General features: G+C 43.3%; 1 protein-coding gene across 1 annotated transcript; it reads right to left on the reverse strand.

Annotated features, from left to right (window-relative positions):
- Positions 1-1,766: 1,766 nt before the first annotated feature.
- nrsn1l (neurensin 1-like) lies at positions 1,767-4,956 on the reverse strand. The gene is made up of 3 exons (XM_041956094.1): positions 4,897-4,956; positions 3,834-3,986; positions 1,767-2,171 (listed from the first exon to the last, which is right to left on the reverse strand). Exons 1-3 carry the CDS (start codon positions 4,954-4,956, stop codon positions 1,767-1,769), a joined length of 618 nt encoding a protein of 205 aa, XP_041812028.1.
- Between the last annotated feature and the right edge of the window lie 16,531 nt (positions 4,957-21,487).

Here is a 21,487-nt window from a genome sequence, read left to right on the forward strand (position 1 = left end):
TTCATAGCAATGAACTATTTGACTGAACATAAATATCAATGCTATCACTTACTGCAGATTTTAAAAAAGGTTTATATTTTTCCACAGTGGAACAAATTGATAAAATGGAATCAAACACTAACAAAGCACATTTAGGTATGCAGATCACTTTATTTTAGTCATTTATTTTACTGTAGTGACACCTGAGTCACCTTTTATTCCATTACCTTCAAGCTAATAACACAATAAAACAATGAAACATCAATAACAACATCCATTCCAATCAGTGCAATGAACCAGTCAGGACATCATGATTATTCTATTTTTACATTTTTGTCTAATTTGAACTCTCTATTTTTCAAACTAATAGAACTAAACTGGAGGACCTGATCAAACAAGTGGCCTCTAAGGTGCCAGTGCAAATTTCTCACCTCAGCGCGTCGCCACTTACTACTGTATATGCCTGTAAACAAAGACTCTGATTGGTGTGAAAATAAAGAGAAGGGAAGTGCTGGGCCAATCGGAAAAGGGCCTTTGTTCGGAGTTGAAAATAGAGCACTTGAAGCCCAACTGTTGCCTGGAGACATAGATTGCAGGCAATTAAGGAGCCAGATTACAGTGGGGAGAAAATAGGTGATATTGTCAATGGAGCACGAATTTGTCCGTGTGTGTGGGTGTGAGGGTGAGCGGATGAGTGCAGGTGCATGCGGCTGTGCATGTGTTGAACGCAGCGGGCTGAGCATTAGTGTGGAAATGTGAAAATGCAGACACAGAACTGTTAATGATTCTTTTTATCCTTAACCTCTTCTGCATGTGAGCACCTTTCTGAATGTCCTGTGACCCACGTGTATATGTGTCTGAATGGAAACATCATTTTCACCTTGTCTGACTGCTTGGAAAGCTGGTACCACGGCAACTCTAAAAAAAAAAAAAAAAAACCATAAAAAAATATTGAGCAAAAGCCAAACCCTACAAGTGGGAGGTAAAAACACATCATCATTTTCAGTAGGATTCTGCTCTCTTGGAGTTTTGAGGTGGACATTACTCACTGTATTTTTAAAATACAACACGAGTGCACTGCACAAACACAGTCTATGGTCAACAACTACATCCCTATCCTGCACTACAAGATGTTTAAGAGAACCACAAAGTCTCCGGTTGAAGTCTTGGGGCCTCATTTATACACTTTAGTTTGGATTTATTATTGAGATCAAGTTGTGCTTTTAAATCCTGAGAAGTACCTTTTCTGTGCCGCCGCGTACAGACATTAGCTCGGCTGCATGAAATAGATGTTATCGGAAGCTTGCTGACGTAGTGTCTACTTGCAGGGCTAGTTGGTGAACTGCTGTAGCTGTAGCCAAGCCTCACCCTATATTCTCTCTAGTGCTCTGCTTACTCCCGCTGGCATTTCATTCAGTGAAAAAGGTTATTGAAGAGTAAAAAATATATTTTTTTAATATGTAGTTCATACTCTTTATTTTGGACTCTCTGGCTCTCCATACCTTTAAATGGCGACAATGTCAGGACAGCTTTCTATTGGTCAGCAGCTCAAATCGGCATGTCAAAGTTCACCAAAGTCAAACTCAAATGGAGCATCCACGGGTGGGGTTTTAAATCTTGCCGCATCCTGATCTTTGTGTCTAACTGCAGTATAAGATAAGATAGACTGAGGTCACAAAACGAGCTCCATTTGAACAATTAATCAAAAACAATAATACGAGCGGGTAAATGAGGCCCCAGGACTTGAACAAAAGCTTGTACACTGTGTAGCTCGGCAGGGATCTTTTTTAAGAAGTGGGCTGCACATTTTCCACTTTCGACAGCGTGATGGGTATCTTCCCCTCCTCTATACCTGGTGGCTTAGTGACCACATCCCCCGTTACCCTCCACTTTGACCCCGACTCTCCTCTCTGCTCTCCTTCCCCCGGCCTGTGGAAGAGCCTCTCTTTGAAGCTGGCCCTGGGGAGGACCCAAACGACAAGCCCCATCGCCACCAGAGCCGAGCCGAGGCAGGAGAGGCCAATCCCGGCCGTGGCGCTGAGGTGCAGGCCCCTGTTGAAGCTTACGGCCTGGGTGTCCAAGAAGAACAGGTCTCCCTCTCCGAACGACTCAATTTTATGGGGAGTGGAGTAGCCGACTGACAGGCTGGTAATACCTGCAGTCAGGATCAGGAGACCCAGGGCCAAGGACACCTGGAGGGAGACAGAGACAGAAACCTAAAGTGGTAATTTGTGCAGCCCTGTCCTTTTTTCCTGCAGCTGGTAATCTTTCCTCTGCACTCCGCACTTGTTAGGAAAGGTCATTTTCTTGTTTGTCATGTGGAAAAAATATCCAAATTGCAAAATGGGCAGGGGGCTTACACGAAATCCCTCACCTTTACAAATACCACCACACCAGTGCCTGCAGTTCATCATTCAGAGACAACTGTTTGAAATGCACTGTGTGCAAATCAGAGGGTTTTTCCACTGGGGGAGCTCATCACTTGCAGGTGAAAACTATCAAAAGGCGACACCATATGTCACAGAGGTGGTACATCTGTCTGCAGCCTTCCACAGACCAACAGTGAGGCTGGCAGAGACCAGGAAAGGCGTGCATGGGGAACCTGGAGTCTAATTTTGGAGAGATTTTGGTGAAAAACTGTGAAAATAAGGCAGAACAAAAAAAAATACACCTTTTCTATAACAGAATCTTAATGTATTGGTGAAAAGAGGTTGCACTAATGGGGACTGCCCATTGTCCCGACAACCTGTTATCCCAAAACCTCAGTATAAAATACTTGCCCTCTGATTGGCTAGTGTTAAGCTTAAATGATTGGTTGGATGGCTAGGGTGAGAAAAAATATCAGAGTCAGAGCCAGTCAGAGGCAGAGTAGGGGCGAGTCTCTGTGGAATACAGGTGGGAATGGGCAGGGAATCGGAATGATGAGCCATCGGATCAATGGCACGGCGCTGCACTAAAGGCTTTTACAATCACAGTAAGCCTCAAAATGGCACTTAATCAATTGCATTGATTGACAATGTTAACAATGCGGATGCAATTTTGAAAAATATTCACAGAAAGGGTCTCTCTCTCACACACACACACAGTCATGTTGAAGAAGGCAGCACGCTAACAAGAGCTGCGTCCATTTCTGTTCACGCATTGTAAACAAGAAGGCGCGCCGCCCGGCGTGAGAGCAGCCGCTGTCAGACCCACTCACCCGACGGGCTCGAGCTGCATACAGAGGCTGCCCTGCAGGAGAGCCATTTCATGAAAAATAGTGCAATGTTGTTTTCCATCAAATAGATATTTTATTCATCCAGCACGTTACTAGACAAAACGTGCATGCAATTTGGGAGAAATAAAATGGAATCTGGAGAGAGCGGAAACAGATTTCATAGGGCCTGAGCTTTGCCCGACACTTGCGTTAGGTCGGCTGCAGCGGGATATGAAATGCTTGGTTGCATCACATGATAAAAAGCTGCGTTTCAAAAGCTTGTCATGGAAACATGGGCTGGACTTAGGGACAGACTGACGAAAATAAATACATTTACGGGACATCAGCCGCTGACTATGCTACATCATCGAACAGCTGAATTAACGTTCTATGAGGATACGTGACCCGCCGTCTCTCCGGGGAATTCTGCTCACATTTCAAACAAACCTGCAAAGTAACGCATCACTTCCTGTGTGCTTGTAGCTTTTCTCACGGGAGATAACAGACACCAGAGGTGGGTTTAATCTCTATTGTGTTACATCAAGCAGTGACTGATATGTATGTATACGAACTATCAGAGCAGGACTGATTAAAGGAAATAATATGTCTTGCGACCAAATAATGCAAGAAAGAGGCAAACAGAGTGTGGTTCCTCTACCTTCCACACAGCTGAGCTCCACCACAGGGTTGACCTCTGGCTCTGGACGAACCCTTGATCCTCCAGGTCCGTCTCCCACACGGAGGACGAGCACTCCTCGTAGAAGTGGTGCAGATAGGAACGAACACCAAACTGAAGACAGGTAGAACCCGCCTGGAAGGTTGATGTGCACAAAGGGACCAATTTACACAGGAAGACAAAAGTCCTCAGTGGTTTCATTTGCCTGCATCTCTCTTTAACATTTGGAGACGGTACAGACTTGATAACACCTCGGTTTGCAGCCTGCAAAATATAATTATCTAGCACATAAGGGTACCAGTAAAATGCTTACTGGGAACCAATACCAGTACGAGTGTGTTAGAGAAAAGATTAGAATATGGGTAATAACTTTGAGTTAAAGAGGGACTTAAACTATGTTACTGTTCTGAATTTCCAGTGTTTCCAGAATCTTTAAAGACTCTTTAATCATCCGGATGAAAACAAAAAAAATAAGTGATGCATAATAAAAAATGATTATTTTTCGTTTCCCAAATCGTGACTATGTTTCCTAATTCAAACAAAGATGGTTGCTGGTGGCATCCTGGGTAGGAAACAGAGTTGCAACTTGGGAAGTTATTATTATTTTTTTAGTCATGCAGAGTACTGGAGTGTTTGAGGATTCTGGAAAGACCTTCAGAACAGCAGTGAGCGTCCCTGAACAACCTTGTCGGCTTTTTAAATAGTGTAAATCTGATAGAAACGGATGCTATGTGACCCCAGAGTGATGAAAATCTCCTCCTCCTGGAGGTCCAAAGCTCCTGTGCCGGGCGGTGTAAACACGAAACATGTTGGGTCAGAGGGAAAATCAGAAAACATTTATTCCAAACGGTATAATTCACTCTCTCTGACTGTGTGTGACTTAGTGCTGGAAACCCTTACACACTTCTCACAAGAGACCGTGCCCACCTACCAAAGCTACATAGTACACGGACACGGCACAGAGTGGGAGCGACAGAGGCATCGTGCTCCATATAACAAGCCACTCCGCCACCAAAATGATTTGGAGGCTGAAACTGAAGCTCACCTCACTCCCGGAGGACTCTCCTCCTGAGCCGGAGACACAGGCCTCGGAGCACAGCGCCATCACACCTCACACACCTTGTACACCTACGGGAAACAGATACAGATAGATACTGTAGGTGGCACAGATTGATATGTGTGCATGTCAGCGGCGAGGCAGCTGCGACACAAACACTGTTTATCTGCTGAATATGGATTTCCTTCAATAAGAGCCTCCCTCACTCCAGAGGCTGGTTATAAATCGTGGCCTCTGTCGACAGGTTGCTCCAGTTATTGTTGCCGCATGCGAGCGATTGACGGCTACCGTGGCCCTGAGGTAGCTCTATTACCACCCACGGATGAGTCACACATATGCAAGTGCGCGCACACTCCATTCTTCCTCATGCGCCTATGCTCACACGTCCCTCTGTTGTTATTCTCCCGAGACGGTTTGATTGATTTCTTTCATTCTCTGCCTCCGAACTGTGTCTCTGAGCGGCCACACACGCCTGATCTCAGCCTGCGCTAAACAGCGACTTTAACCTGACTGCGATTTGAAACATAACCCCGAAAAGCGAATCAGCAATCGCCAGAGAAGAACACCCTGCCCGGGTAGTGGGAGGTTTTCACCCTCCTCCGAGGCCAAGATCTCGAACCCGACAGCATGAGCTGTTACCAAACTCTGTCCAATTAAACATTTTGTGAGTCCGTGTGATTTGTGCTTGGTCTCGTTGTAGCTGGAAATCGTGGGGGTATAAACAAAGTAATAGAAAGAATGCAAGAAAGTAAACTTCTCACGCCAACAAAAGAGCCTGTGTGCCACAGCGCCAAGCTGAAGAAAAACATATTCAAACAGATGAACAGAATATCCAAAAATATTCATGAATTAGCCCTAAATGACCTGTTGCACGTTGTGCTGTCACCTTATCGAGTGCAGCTTTGAGAAGCAGTATTTACAAAGTATCATATTATCTTCTGGAACGAGCTCTGAATGTTGCCAGGCTTCACCAACTTAAAATCTCACTTTCATAAGTGTTGACACCCAGTTTATTTTTGTCAGGCTCAGTTTTTCCTTAAAAAAAAAAAAAGAAAAAAGATCTGACCTTTCTGGTTTTATTCAAGCTGAACGTCGACACAACTAGAAGAATGAAGTCACAAGAAAAGAGGTGAGAAAGTCCATAATTAACACGATTTCAGTGGAAAACTTAACTTTGCATGACCTCATTTCTAATGATGCTTTTAAATGAAAGCGTGAAGCACTGATGAGTATCTCCACTTGATAATATTTCATACTTCTATTTCATTACATATTAGTGGAAACTTGTACCCACCAATGTTAACACCGATGTTTGGATCTGCCTTCACATGCATGTGTCAGTAATAACTAGATCCAGTAAGTTGCCAAACTATATAATGAGTGCAAAGCAGGACTTTACTCGTAAAGAAGTAACTTTATATCAGTTTTATTGGTAGTTTTTCCAGTTAAATCATCTAAATACTTACTTAATACTTTGACCCTTATGATGAATTTGGTAGTATGTGCATGTTTGCACTGATCAAGATACTAATGCGGATGTCACTTCTTCGATATGGCTCCCAATCGTCTTTCTGAATGTTGTTTTCACAACCGTATAACACATCCAGAGATTGAAAGTAACTAAACACATGTACTCAAGTACTGTACTTAAGTAGGTCCTCGGGGACCTTACTTTTTATGTGACTTTATACGTCTAGTCCACGACAGTTCAGAGGGATTTGTTATGTACTCCAATCATTTATCTGACAGAAATGGTTACTAGATACTTTTGAAATGAAGATCTTACAGAAAAAAAACATAGATTTATAGAATACAACACATTGTTAAAGATCAAACCCATTTGTTTCAGTGCCAAGATTCGATTCCTGCAGGTGTGCATCACTTTAAATCCACCAATGACAGCTTTCCCCTCTAAACATCTGTTTCATTTAAATATCTGTTTGAAGCCCAAAGCGGTCTCCCTTGGACAAAATAAAGAAGTTTTTGTGACATAACTTTTTTTTCTCTTGTCCTCTGCCCCATTAATCATCTCATGACCCCTCAGATTTATCTTGTGACCCTATGTGTGGGTCTGTCCCCTCAGCTGGGAACCACTGGACTAACATTATGTTAAAACCAGCTCCACCAGCCAAAATGCTGCTTAATGCACCGATGCATGAGTATTAACAATGTAACCATGCCGTAAATAATAATTTGATACCGTTTTCCTGCAGAACGAATGCTTTTACTTTGATACTGTAAATACTTTTTTGCTGATGATACTCTGCTGTACTTTTATGTAAGTAGGATTCTTTTACTTTAACTTGCAATGGAGTAGTGTTGGGATCTGAGTACTTATTCCACCAAAGCTGTTTAATATGCACACATGCTTTTTAATAAATATGTGGAGCAGTGACTGCTGACTCAGAGTATATTATGATGGATTAAGCTCTAAAGTGCGTCACAGAACTCACTGGTCTTGAATACTAATGAGATTTATTGTTTATTTTTCCAACCAATGGATGTCAGATTTTTTTTTTCCGTGATCATAACACACATTAAACTCGGTGTAAGGCTCGGCGCGGTGTCCATTCCTGATAAACACACCACAGCTCCAGGAACAGCGCTGAAGCAGAGCGCTGTCCATGGTGCTGGTTAAGTTTGCCCCAACTTTCCTCCAGACTCTCAGGCGGCTTAAAACCGCACCAAGCCCAATTTAAAAACACCAGATTCGGTATTTTATCTGTCTTGCTGGATCTGAAAACACCCCGAAACGCATCAGGGTTCCTTCGCGTAGGACGCATTTGCTTTCCGGTGCTAACAACCTACAGATGAGACCAAACATGTCGTGTTTTTAAACGGACTGGTCGCGTCGTTTGGAAACAGGCAGAAACACGCGGCACTGCGCTGGTCTCAGCTCAGCACAGACGCGAACAGCTCTGGACACCAGTGAGTCATCGCGGCCATGCAGCGTTGGTCCATCTCACTTTTCTCCATCGCACTTTAAGCGATCAGCTTTTCTTTTCTTTCTGTTTGTTTTTTGTCCCCCCCCCCCCCCGCCATCACCACAGCCTCCTCTTTTCAGTAAAACGGAGTTCACACCCACTGACGGACTCTGTCTTACCCCCTGGCCGGAGTGCTCGCTCTTCTCACTGGTGATCCATGCGCTGTCGGAGCGGCTGATCTCCAGCGCTGCCGCTGATGTGAATCAGCTGCACGGACGCACTGAGCATGCGCGCAGCCCGAGAATAACGTGCCAACTGGTGATGATGATCCTGATTAGACAAACTCACAGACGATCCAGCTCATGCCTTTAACAAGTTGGCCTCCTGGTAGCATCTACTCTATCAGTGAACCAGTAGTGTTAGCCTGATCATGTATTCTTTTCATTTCCATTAAGAGGTCACAGCTTTAGTTGAGAGACCCAGAATGAGGACAGACTGACTTTCCTCCTCATCACCTCCATTCACAGCACAGTATCACAGCACAACTTTGAAATACTATAGGAAAAGAGCATAAAATAGAAATATGTGTCTATACCACAAGAGATTAAAGCATAAGCCACTCAACTCATCACAGGGTACCCTGGATTCACTGCCCGCCTAAAGGAATATTTAGTGGTATTATATGAAAGCCAGCTTAAGACTGCCTATATATTTACTGCCGTTCTTATATTCTAGCACTGTTATTCAGCTGGGGTGAGCTGTTTGAAATCCCCCCGGTGCACCTGTCCAGATATGATCCCTTTGAAGTCTGGTTGCTGTGATGTTCGGCCACAGGGGGTTTTGAATTGGCTCAAACTTTTGTTGAGTGACCTCATCTTGACCCGCGCTGGTGGCTAAAAGTCAGGGCATTCAGGCCTCTGGCGCTTCGATTTTGACCCTCCTGTGTGTCCCCTATCTTTGCGAAAGTGCAGGAGTAAATCACTGGTGTATTAATGGCTATGGATTTGGATTTTTAAAAAAATCATACAGGGGTGTTGGCATGTTCACAAACCGTACTTTGTTTGGATGCCTCCATACTTTTGGCCATAAAATGCCATTATGGTGGTTAAAAATGATTTTTAGTGGCAGGTGTTGGGCCATATCACATCTAGATCCTACAATTCAGATTCCTAAATTTCAGTTTTCTTATTCATTTCTCGTGTTTAAATTCAGAACAGAATTAATACAAACCTTCCATCTGTGTGCAATATCCCCTCAGTTTCATGACTGAGTCCTTTTAACGATTCACTGACAATGACATAAATATTCTAATGCAAGTTTTTGCACAACTCTGGAGTCTCCGAACTGCCTGTCAAACGCCAATCAGACAGGATAGTCGGCTTAAATTGAGATTGGCGTTCATCAGCTGTCAGTCACTGATAATGCCTGCAGGGACGCAAAGTAAAGAAGCGTTTCTACCTCTGCTCTCATTAAAGGCAGCCTCACTTCAAGGCAGCTGAAATAATGTTAAAAGAAACAACCTCTCTCTCTCTCTCTCTCTCTCTCTCTCACACACACACACACACACACACACACACACACACAGAGAGAGAGAGAGAGAGAGATAGAGAGAGAGTCCAAATTCAGATATGTTCCAATATGCAGTCTGTAAATTTTTCAGTGTTTCCTGAAGATGCATTATTTATGCAGACTGTCGTAATAGATCCCAAATGAAAAGAAAACAAATGCTGTCATTTTCACATGTTTATCCGATACGTGTGTGAAAAGAACATTTGCTACCAGGGAGAATAACTGCGTGTGTGTGCGCACATAGGGGCAGTGGTTCATCATCTCTGCATATTTGTTATTTGGACACAGTAGGATAAGCCATAAAAGGCAGAACGAGACTGTTTCCAAGGTGCCCTGTTGAGAAAGACATAGAAAACTGTTCCTGTTTGTTGTTCGCACACGCACACATGCATGCACACACGCACATGTTTTTATACAACCAAGCTGTGCTGTAAAGGAAAAAAATTTCCATGGTTACGAGTCCAGCAAGGTCAGACACAGGAAGTGAGTGCTAGGTGTTGATTGGCTGACACATAATTACACTTCCCTTTAAGATGATGTGCAAACAGGACCTTTTTTTTCATCTGCTCTATTTAGAAGCTGTTGTAAAGCACTATCAGTCAGTTAAACCCATGCCTGGCTGCACTCATGCAACTTCAACCTCACTTTAGTGCACATCAACCAGAGAGCCTCTTTACACTTTACAAATCACTAAAAAACAACAGTAGAAAAGGAAGGTTGAGGTTACTTTTTTTTTTTTTTTAATGAGAGATCACACAGTATAAGTGTAACAGGTTTGAGGGAGCTAGCCTACTTGTACTGCCTAACCTACTTATGACTTCCTTTATTCCTCCAGCTTGGGAGGGTTATCCTTTGGTGTGATAAATTATGCATTGTGCTTGTCTGGTATCTTAAAAATAACCTGTGCATCAACCCACACCAGCCTATAAAGGCACTGTCAATATTATGGAACATCCAAGCCGTCATGTTAATTAGCTGTGAAAAGCCTTTCATTTGTTGGCTCATCAAACAGAAAGGGTAAAACATTTTCCAAAACCACAATATTTAGGTTTGATGACTGAGAAGACAGTTTCGGTCTTTTCATTTTCTCTACTTGTCTAATCCCTGTCAGGTTAGGGAGCGTGCACGCTATCCTGGAAGACGCTCTCTGACACGCTGGTAGCTCAGTGTGTGCTATTGAGATATAGGTTTCAGCCTCTTTGCTTCACTTTGAAACACCGTTTATACTTTTTGAACCCACAAGTTGTGAGATCTTAAAGGAATAACGTTGCCTTTCTCGAAAGTAGTCGAAGAAGATTGATATAACTCTGTGTCTGTGCACTGAACGTGAAGCTAGAGCCAGCGGACGGTTAGCTTAGGTTAGCCTGGCGCCACCTACCAACACCTCTACAACTCATTGATTAACATGATTTAACTTGTTTGTTGTGCTGATTAAACAAACATTTAACATGTTAATTAGTGAAATTTACCAGTTAATATATTTGGTTACCCTTGGACAGACTCAGGCTCTCTGGTTTGGCTCTGTTGCCAGACTTCACCCTGTAGGCCAAGGTAAGTGAAGCTAAGCTAACTGGCGGCTGGCTTCATACACATATTTACCATATCGACATGGGAGTGGCACCAATTTCCTTCTCTAACCCTCGGCTAGAAAACAAATATGCATATTTCGCAAAATGTAAAAAAAAAAAAAAAAATCAAACTGAGACAAGCAAATTCTCTCCCTCTGTGCCTCTTTCTCTTTTTCTGCCCACATCTTAAACACATGTTTTGTAAGCTTACCTTTCTACAGCTTGATAAAAGTCTATTTTCCTTTTCTTCTCTCTATCTCAAACCCAGGCGCACCTTATGGATTCACAAAAGGCATATTAAAACTCAAAATCATTCTCTCGTTCTATCTCGAATGCAGGCCAGCTTTGACTTATCTTTTAATTGCACCAAAGGCTTGTTAACTCAAACTCCCTCTCTTTTCTCCCTTGTGCCATATCTCTCTTAAATTCAAGCATATGGTCAGGATACATCAGTCTATCTCAAATACAGGCATACCTTTTTAATTGCATAATTAAATGCTGGTTAAATTCACTCTGCTGCTCCCTATCTCTTTCTTAAAAGCAGGTATTGCGGGCGCACAGTTACGGATGCGCCCAAGCTCTGTTAAAACCTCAAATCTTTTGTTATCTTCAATGTAGCTGTGCTTTTAGTAAGCACACATTTTAATTGCACAATAAAGCCCCTGTAAAGCACAGATTTTCTCTCCCCCTGTGTATTATATGAAGCGGAGCTGCTGCATCGCTGCAGGCGGGGTGATGGCAGTGCACAGTTCAGAAGGTCACTGGATGTGGATGTGGGTGCGGGGCCAGGGAATGGCTGTGTTACATCACGCAGAGCGTCAGATAATGGCACATTAACATGAATAATGCATCCAGTGTTGACAAGCGGAGGGAAACACACAGAGTCTAAATATTCTATAAGGAGAGGAATTCATAGAATAGAATGGCACTTTGGGAGCTAATGGGCCGTCAGGTGTCACATCCTATGATGAACAGGCAGAGGAGTGCGTGCATGTGTCTGCGTGCTGATGTGCGCCTGCATGGTCGTACTGCTCGTTATTGTTCGACATGGGCTATAAAACCTTTTCTCAAAAAACCTTTTTAACTGTATTCCCATTTTGGGCTTCGTGATTGCTTCACTCGCGCTTGTCAGGAGGGAAAAGTCTGTTTTTGAATATATTGTAAGCAGTGCATGTGTAGCATTCACTGTGATTGCATTCCCAGACAGTGGAAGTCTGGAGGAGACATAAGGCAAAAATAAAGCTGTCACAATATGTCCATACTCTAACAAGACTGAGACAGTTACTTCTATTGAAAAATGTCTCTTTTGGGTCTCTGATTGATGTGCTTTCTGCAGTCGGTGGCGGTATTCAATTGTTTTTACTCCATTATAAGTAAAAGTTGTACATTCAGTGCTACTAAGTAAAAACATGTAATCAACAAAATGTTCTTAAAGTATCAAAAGTGAAGTTTGCATTTTAATAGGTTGTTATTACTTCTATCATTGTGTTAGTAGCATTTTTAAGATTATCTATATTTTTCTTATTGTCAACAAATCCCACTGAAAAACCAAAACCAACAATAAAGACGATAAGGGGTAAAAATGTTGTTCTCATACAGCTGAAGAATGACCTCAAACTGCAAACGTTACTTAAACAGCAGTGAAAAACGCCTTTCTCAGGACTATTTTCAGCTGCGGATTGACACGCATTGGGTCCTCAAGTGATTACTAGTGGCAGCAGGATGGTGTGTGTGTGTGTGGGATTCAGTGAAATAGGAACAGTGGTTGTGTTCATGATAATGAAGGAACATGTCACCCAGAGCAACGGTGTGACTCATTGATGAATGAACCTCCGTGGCACAAAGGAATGATATGTCAGGCTGTGGATACACGCACAGTACATGTGAGTAGGATCAAGTCATTGTTGGTTCTGGTCTTTTCATGTGATGTTGACCATAAATATAAAATAAAAATAAAAGATCATAGACATGGAGCTAACTGTGACTGCTCTACTGCATCATACTTTATGAGCTGACCATATTTATTTTGTTCTTGAAAGTGGTAGAAAATGGAAATGCTCATGTTCAGTAGCTCAATACTGTACTTAAAGGGATAGTGTGAAGTTTCTGAAGCGGGGTTGTATGAGGTTCTTATCAATAGTCAGTACATCACCAGCTGTAAATGGTGGTCCCCACATGCCCCCAGTTTGGTGAAGCAGCAGGAGTAGCAGTGTAGGAAGCTAAGCAATGTGCTGTTGTGGACGGGGTCAGCAGTAAAATGTTTTTTAGCCCCCTGGAAGAAGGCCCGCCTAAAAAATCACTATCAGTTTAAGTGGACGCTGTATTCTAATATTTCCGAAGCTTTATCCTGCTATCAGACAGTCCTTTCATTTGGAACTATATAACTTCCATATTCCTATGCAGGCCGTGCACTGTGCTGCGCAGCAGATCAGCCGTTTGGGTCAGAGTCTCAGCGGTTTACGGAAGAGACGACAAATACGATATGTGGAGACAAGAGTGTGCAGAGGAAGAACGTTTGCAGATGGAGACTGAGGCTGAAGCAGAGACAGAGAAGGGAAGATGCATCTCCTTACTGGTTGTTGTTGCTCTTCAGCCAGTGCCCTCTGGTTTATTTAGTGTTGGCTTTACACAGTCCTCTTCGATAAAATGATCTGATCTGAGACATAATGCAGTGTGCAGCACAGTTGTGCTTATGTGTAGGAATTAAGTGAGTAAGTTCTATAGTTGAGAAAATGTAGTTCCAAACGAAAGGGACGTCTGATGGAAAGGTAAAGTGTTGAAAATATTCTACATATAGTGTCCACTTAAACTGATAATGATTTTTTAGGTGGGCCTTCTTTCAGGTGGCTAAAACACATTTTACCGCTGACCCCGTCCACAACAGCACATTGCTCAGCTTCCTACACCAGTACTCCTGCTGCTTCACCAAACTGGGGGTGTGCCGACCTCCATCTACTGTAGCTAATACACTGACTGTGGATAAGTACCTCATACAACCCCACTTCAAAAAATCCCAACTATCCCTTTGGACACAGGAGTTGAGTAAATGTATTTACAATAGTTTATGAGCTATCAGTGATTAAGAGAGGCCTCGGCCAGCATATCACCCTCCAAATCTTTACATCTTGGACAAAAAGTCACAGGGCCTGACGATTTCATGCATACTGATTTCAGCAGTCATCAAAGTGATTTGAAATCGGAATAAAATCATCATTATTAACTCTTGGTGCCATGTTTCAGCTGCAGGCAAAAATGTTTTACATATCCTGTTAGATTCTACATGTTAGAGGATGAAAAACACCCAACTAAAACCCTCCTCCATAAGGCCCCGAAGCATGGCTCCTCTTCATCTTTCGCCCCAGGAGGATAAATTTCATCATTCATCTACTGATTATCATTTTAATACACTATATTCCGTATTCAGATACAGGGCTATCCTGGGAACAAATCCACTTACATAATCCAGCTAAGGGTTGAGATCTATCTATCTATCTGTCCATGTACAATATTATCCAGCTCACGTCTCATCTCTTGCATCTCAGACAGACTGACCCACTTCTCTCCCTTTACCCGCAACAGACTGTGCCTGGAGGGGAGGCTGGCCGCGACATAAGGCCGCTGCAGAGCTGACTGGTTCAGGGGTCCATCTCAATGGGCTCCTTTTCCTCCCCGTCTTCCCTCAAGTCATTACAGCGGCAGATAGCAGACAGAGGGAATGGATGGGTTTCATTGCAACGCGGCGCTTCCACTTGTCTGATCATTCAAGGTCATATCGAGCAGATCAATAAGACTACAGTGATGTATGGGGAAGTGGTTAATGTGTGTGTGTTTGTGTGTGTGGTGGTGGTGGTGGTGGGATTACACAGACACACACCTGCACAGGGTCAGACACAGTATGTTATCTCAGTTCCCTGATCTGACACTAGATGTCAGTGGAATGCAGCACAGTGCTTTGTGTACGCTTGAGTTTATCAATGCAAGTTCCTTTGTTTCTTCTTCTTCACACAGCAGCAGAGCAGCACACACACACTTGAGGCCGTGTAGTGTGTTTATCTATTAAAACCCTCCTGCAGCTGCTTCACTGAGAGCTTGAGTACATTAATGATATCTCTGAAGAAACACTGCCAGTGGGATGTGTTTACACTTTGCTTGATGAGTCAAATTCACAAGTTTATTTTTACCCTTTTCTCTAGTAGAATAAAAACAGGCACACGTAAAACTCATTTCATATCAAGCCATTTATCAAATGGTTCAAGCACCAATTTCTAAAATAACAAATGTGCTTACACAAGAAATAAATCGCTTTTTATGCTGTCATATTAACAGATTAGTTGAATTGTCATGTTTGTCACTGGAAGCATCTTTGTCTTTCCAGTGCGACAGAACAACCACATAAATATTTCAAAGTCATATAATGTCTTTATGCATTAAATACCATCCACACAGCTGCTTCAAAGATACCTCGAACGCACCACTGGTTTCCATGAGGCTAAGTGTGTCATCAATATGAAACTTTCATTTAAGATGGTGTCTGCTGTCACACTGCGGCACATCAAAGTCTCACAATATAGATCCGCGAGTTTCAGTGTAATCACATTACAGCGCTAGAATATTACCGTGGTGGAGTAAGGAATCATTATCATATCAATAACACCATTTATCATTGATATAATTAGATAACTGATTGTATGTCATTCTAAACTGGCACATATAAATTCTATCCTACACCCCCACCTCGATCCCCAAGAAGTCATTAATGTATCCCAATGTAATATTATCACATGGCTACATTCCTCTTCTCTATCTAATCTAATTCATCAGTCTAATAGGTCATAATTAATTGCTCCATTATTAATCGAATGATGTCATACCTACATGCCTGGGGGTGAAATGAACTGTCTGTCATCAGGAGCGCTGCTTACGAGTGCCGGGCGTCTGTGCTGGATGTGGCGGTCGCAGTTTGAGCTTTTGCCTGATGCACGGTACTCAGTGGTGTCAAAAGCTCATCAGACTCCACCATCTAGTGATCAAACTTATCACTGTTCTGCGTGGCTGTGTGATTACTGCTGATTACCTTGGGTCAAAAGGTTCAAACATCATGGAGGAGGATATTACACCGCAGTGGGACATGAATATTTAACTGTCTCATTCTGGTGATGCTCTCTCTTTGGCTAACTTGAGCCAGAGGAGATGATGATTAGCCTCGCAGACAAGGCTAACGACCCAGGATGGATTAGAGTGGATGGCCATTGAATATGCCAATGACACGGAGTGGACAGTCTCATTCAGGAGTCAGGTGTGGGAGCTGGAGGAGAGGGCTCCAGATAGCAAATTAAATCTTTGGAGTTGTTGTAATCCTTCAGATTTTTATGAAACCAGACTCCAGACTCAGTTTTTGAGAATCTCCTCTCTGTACAGTATTTCATTATTAGTGGTGGAGTCCGCCGTACTCACCTTGGAATCAAACTGCCGACTAATGCATGAGGAATTTATAGGAAACAATGTAGTTCATTTTAATATATACAGTGTATATATTTTTATCTCTCACTGTTTTCTGTTTACTCTACTAATGTTGTATCAGGGCTGTTTTAAGCTACTGCTAATGCTAACCCAAGATTTCCTACTGCTGCTGCTTGACATTAAAGGCAACACAATGTAGTGACCACGGTTAGCACTGACGGTCCATCGACAAGACATCTCATGTTTATTTTTGGTATTTTTTGACAGTGGATCAGTTTTCAATATTTTAGGGAGTATTGGAACAAGACGACGAGGCACAGGGAGCTCTTTGGTGAACAGTTACGGCCTTTTATGTGGAACTCAAATCACAGTTGCTCAAGGCACGATGGAGAAAGGCCAATTATTGACTGACTTCTGTATAAAAATGGTGTGAGTTTGTTTGGCTGCACTGTAAACAGACACACCATGCTGTTTGGTTATTTTCTGGCAAAGCAGCTGCTCAGATGGGGTTTGCTGCACCCAGAATTGCGGGACCTGCAATATTAAACCAACCACAGGTGTCAGCAAGGACTGAAATTGTTAGGGTTATAAATTAAATGTGTGTAGCCCCAAAGAAATCTCAATGGGAAGTTATTATAGAAAAATACATCAGAGAAGCTCCCTTTTACGCATTTTTATTGGCTTTTACTGTTTCCAAAAACTGCAAATGAAAAATTCATATCTGCAAATCAGCCCTTATTTCCTACAATGATGATTCAACACCATCAGTGGTTGAGTTTATTGCTCATTGTAAAATTTCAAAGTGTATTACGGCAGCTTTTGGCGAGGCATGTTGCTTAGCGGTGGGACTGGAGGGACACACTAACAGGCCAAAACAAACACACGGATCTGCATGATGAAAACACGCTGCTGGGAGAAGTTTAGACTGATATTGGGCATACAGTGAAAACTATTTCAGACAGACGTATAGGGACACATTCATGCACACACACAAACGGAAATGCATATTTTAACCACCTTGCCAGTGCTGGCACTGTATCACTGTCAACCATCTGCCCCTTTGTTTCAAGCAGCATTGTAACCTTTCCCAGTGTGTGTGTGCGCGCATGTCTGCGTGTTTCCGCGAGTTGGTGTGTGTTATCACTGGCGTGCGTGCACGCTTGTGCATCCAGTGTGTGTTCTGGCTGCCAAATGTCCATTTGGTTGAGGAGCCTTGCCAAGGTGAGGTGGAGGTCAATTCTACACAGCTGAATCATTGAGCAGCACTGAGCTGAGCCGCTGCCAAGGCTGGCACAGCCGAGCATAACACAATGTCATCATCTGGGTACAAAACATCTCAGTGAGGACTGCGCTTCAAAATGTTAGGGGTGAGGAACGATTCACACCATGACGCGTCCATTTTACATAAATTCAGCTTATTTGCAGTGCGGTTCTCAGGATGAGTTCAATATGAATTACTAAAAAAGATATTTCCCTGTCTCTTTACACACAGAGTTGGCGGTCAAGGCTGTTTTTTTTGTTTTCTTTTTCCTGTGTGGGGCCAAAGATGCACAGTCCCCACTGAGCGTTCCTGCTTTCATCCTTGAAGCTGATCAATAATGGATGGAACTCCCACAGCCTCGCAGGCAGGGATTGCTTGGAAAAAACTTGGAAAACCAGGCCCAATTCTGCCGGCCCCGGAGAGCCGTGCCGGAGACAGGGCCGAGCTTGGCCGCCAATTAGCACCGACGTTTTGCAGTCGCTCGCTGGGTGCGACTGTTTTGAGGCACGCTCAAAGACACACGCGCACACACACACACACACACACACACACACATGCACACACTGGCAGACACCTCTGGAGAGCTGCTGACCTACTCCCCTAACCACTTTATTGATCTGTGGGCCAAAGATGTGAAAGCCTATTGAGGTCATCATTAATGATTCATCATATCCAGAAAATGTCAAATGTGGCTTGGGAGCGAAAACATGAATGCGTCAGATGTTATGGACTAATAAACATGTGAGAGCTTTGAAGAAATCCTCAATGCATCTATATGAATCATACATGTGAGAGGAGAGGATACCGAGTATAGAGACCGCTATCAGACAGGGTGATGCAACCATTTCATCACAATTTGTTCTGATGCTGTCACTCACTTTTCTCCGGACTCCCACAGAGGCCTATATGTTATTCTGAATAATCTTCCACTTGGTCCTGTCTCTGTCTCTGTTTGTTGGCCTCCAGCGTCGTGCAGAGGATGGGAATCAGTGGGACCAAAATAAGAAGAGTGCACGCGTGTAAAAGTGCGGGGTCTTTGCTTTATCTGATGCTTTTAGTTCGTGCAGTTGTCCTCTGATAAATATTCTAGCACACACACAAACACACACACACACAGACATGCATATATACAATGCATTAGCTATTCCACTGAGACCCACACACATGCATGCTATCCCGCAGGGACAGATCGAGTGTAGCAGCCATGCACTCTGAGACATGCAATCGCTGTGGATTTTGAGACCCTTTATACAGCCATATGAACACCAAATACACTTACAAATGAAATAAACTTTGATGCCTCTCCTCTATGGCCGTGTGCTGTGAGACTTCCCTGCAGTTCTTGGAATGATGTGATAAACTTCACAGTTGTTTTCCTACAGGATCGCTTGTGGAGGTTCTGCAATTTGGGGGGCTCCCTCCAAGGCCTCGCAGACAGGGGCTCCAGGGTCCAGCACAGAGGTCCATTCAAAAATTCTAGGGTTAGGATTTATAGGTCGGGCCGAGCACAGGCTGGCCTTGTGTGAGAGCCCCAGACAACAGCCGAGCAGGGGACATAAATTTGGCTTTATGAGGAGAACTCCCTGAGCTCTAAAAAACTGAATTTCCATTTAAGGAAGAACATCGTTTCATTCTTTTAATTTTGATTTGCTGTTTTTCTCAGTTCCTACAGTTCCTACTCTTTTTTTGAGTGCATCATTATCACAATTCTAACATTGTGTTTCACCAGAGCGCAGACGACAAATAACTTTGGCGATATAAAGCTATATAAGACTGCGGTTCTGACATGTTGTGCATCAAATATTTCATACAGCAACAGCCGAAAAAACCCAAAAACCCACTGAAATCACTAAGCAGGCCTCACGCTTCAATTTTAAAATGTCCATATATAGACTAAAATTTTGAAGCTCAAAAATGAAAAAAGATCCCCTCCAGACACGTCTTAGGACATATAAAAATACTCTGCTTTGAATAATAAATTGTGTGTGACATGGTTTTCCTAAAAAAGGTATAATTATCTCATTAGAAACCCTTAAAATTACATCTACTCGTTCTCCCTCATTGGAAAATCCACATGTGAAAGTACAAATATTTTTCATGACAAATGTTTGAAGGTTTTCTTTTATCGTGCACATGTGCACAAGGCGGGCGTGATGGTTTGACCCGGAGCTGCTGGTAACGTGCAAAGAAGCTCAGCAGTGCACCAAAAAGACTGCGAGGGAGCAAACGTGGATGTAAACAATGCGCAGTCTAAATTATTGAAGTGTTTTACGAGGAAATAAATCCATTCATAGTGTTTGTTACCTCCCAAGGATACACACAATGTGTTGAGGTGAGAAACACCGAATGTAAACAGAACGTTTGTTTGTTTACAAGGAAACTCCACGGAGCAGCTGTAACTGCTTGACACGAAACGTCTCCCACTTTACTGGAAAGTCTTTTCTCGGTCTTATGCAACTGGAGGCTGCAGATCTCCACATCGCAGGTGTGTGTGTGTGTGCACTGGGCCTCGATTGGCTTACAAACTTGTTGTCATGTCATAAAACTCTGCTTGTATGTAGACGTGTTGAACTGAGAGAAAGCTTCCCTCTCCAGAAAGTGAATGTGAAAACAGCCTTCCAGGTTCTGCACGGTGAAGGTCAGACATCCAAGTGAAGCAACAACAGGGAAAACACGTCTTTGAGAGGACAGGCACTTTTAAAATGAACACAGTACACGGTAATATTCTAGCACAGGGATCGCAGGATATAACATACAGTGCAAAGAGACAGTGCAGGTCATTCACCAGACATTAGCAGACCCTTTCCTGTAATTTTGTCCCTTTCTCTCCTCGCCACTCCACAGTGTGAGCTCTTATTAGACCGGGCCCATATCTCTAACTGAACAATGACTTCATGTCTCTGCAGTTAATTATCTGTCTGATCCATACCATAGAGAAGAATGAATGAACTCCAACTGTGTTCCATACATAGGCCACACTAATGTTCTTTCCATATAGGCAGGCACAGGCACAGTCACGAGACAGAGCTATTAGACCAATGTAATGAGTTTACGTATGAGTAATGGCCGCACACTTACTCGCACACAGAGCTCCCTGCACATCGTTTCTCCCGACTCAAGTGCGGCAGATCTCTCGGCTAATTTTGCAGGTAGGGGAATGATTTGGAGCGAGCTGCTCCTGCACGAAGCTCAGCGTGTCACGCCGTGTTTGCAGGCATAACCGACGCATGCGTTACAATGTGAATGGGGCAGCCATGTACACCGCTACCGTACGGTATATAGATTCAAAGACGCTCTCAATTTCAGCGAGTTCGCCTTTGTCTGATCCAATGCTGTATACTATATTGGCCTGAAATGCCGTAATGGCCCCAGCTGTGATGCAGTGTATGTGCTAGTCCTGCATCAGTGCCTTTAAACACCTCAGCCATCATTCTGCAGCACTAGTGTTTATTTAAATGGATTTGGCCTGCTTAGGCTGTAAAGAGAGAGGGCATAAAACACTGAGGGCTAGTGAATTACCAGCAATAAAGCTGCGAGCCGAGCCTGTTGACGGAGCTAAGCCGAGGTGGGCCAAACTAGGCCATGCAGGACTACCAAATCCCCAAGCTTGCTTCTAACAACAGCCTGAATTCTTGCTAATTGTCTCTCCTTGTCATCCCTGTTTACTCAAGCCTCACCACTCTCCCTGCCATAATGGATTCAGGGGCCTGACAAGCCATGTTTGATTGATTTCTCCCCCTGACCACTCAGTGGAAGGACTCCTGGCTGCGTGCCAGCTGTACAGTGGGCCGTCCCCG

Source organism: Chelmon rostratus, chromosome 16 (assembly GCF_017976325.1).
Source record: "Chelmon rostratus isolate fCheRos1 chromosome 16, fCheRos1.pri, whole genome shotgun sequence".
NCBI classification, from domain to species: Eukaryota; Metazoa; Chordata; class Actinopteri; order Chaetodontiformes; family Chaetodontidae; genus Chelmon; species Chelmon rostratus.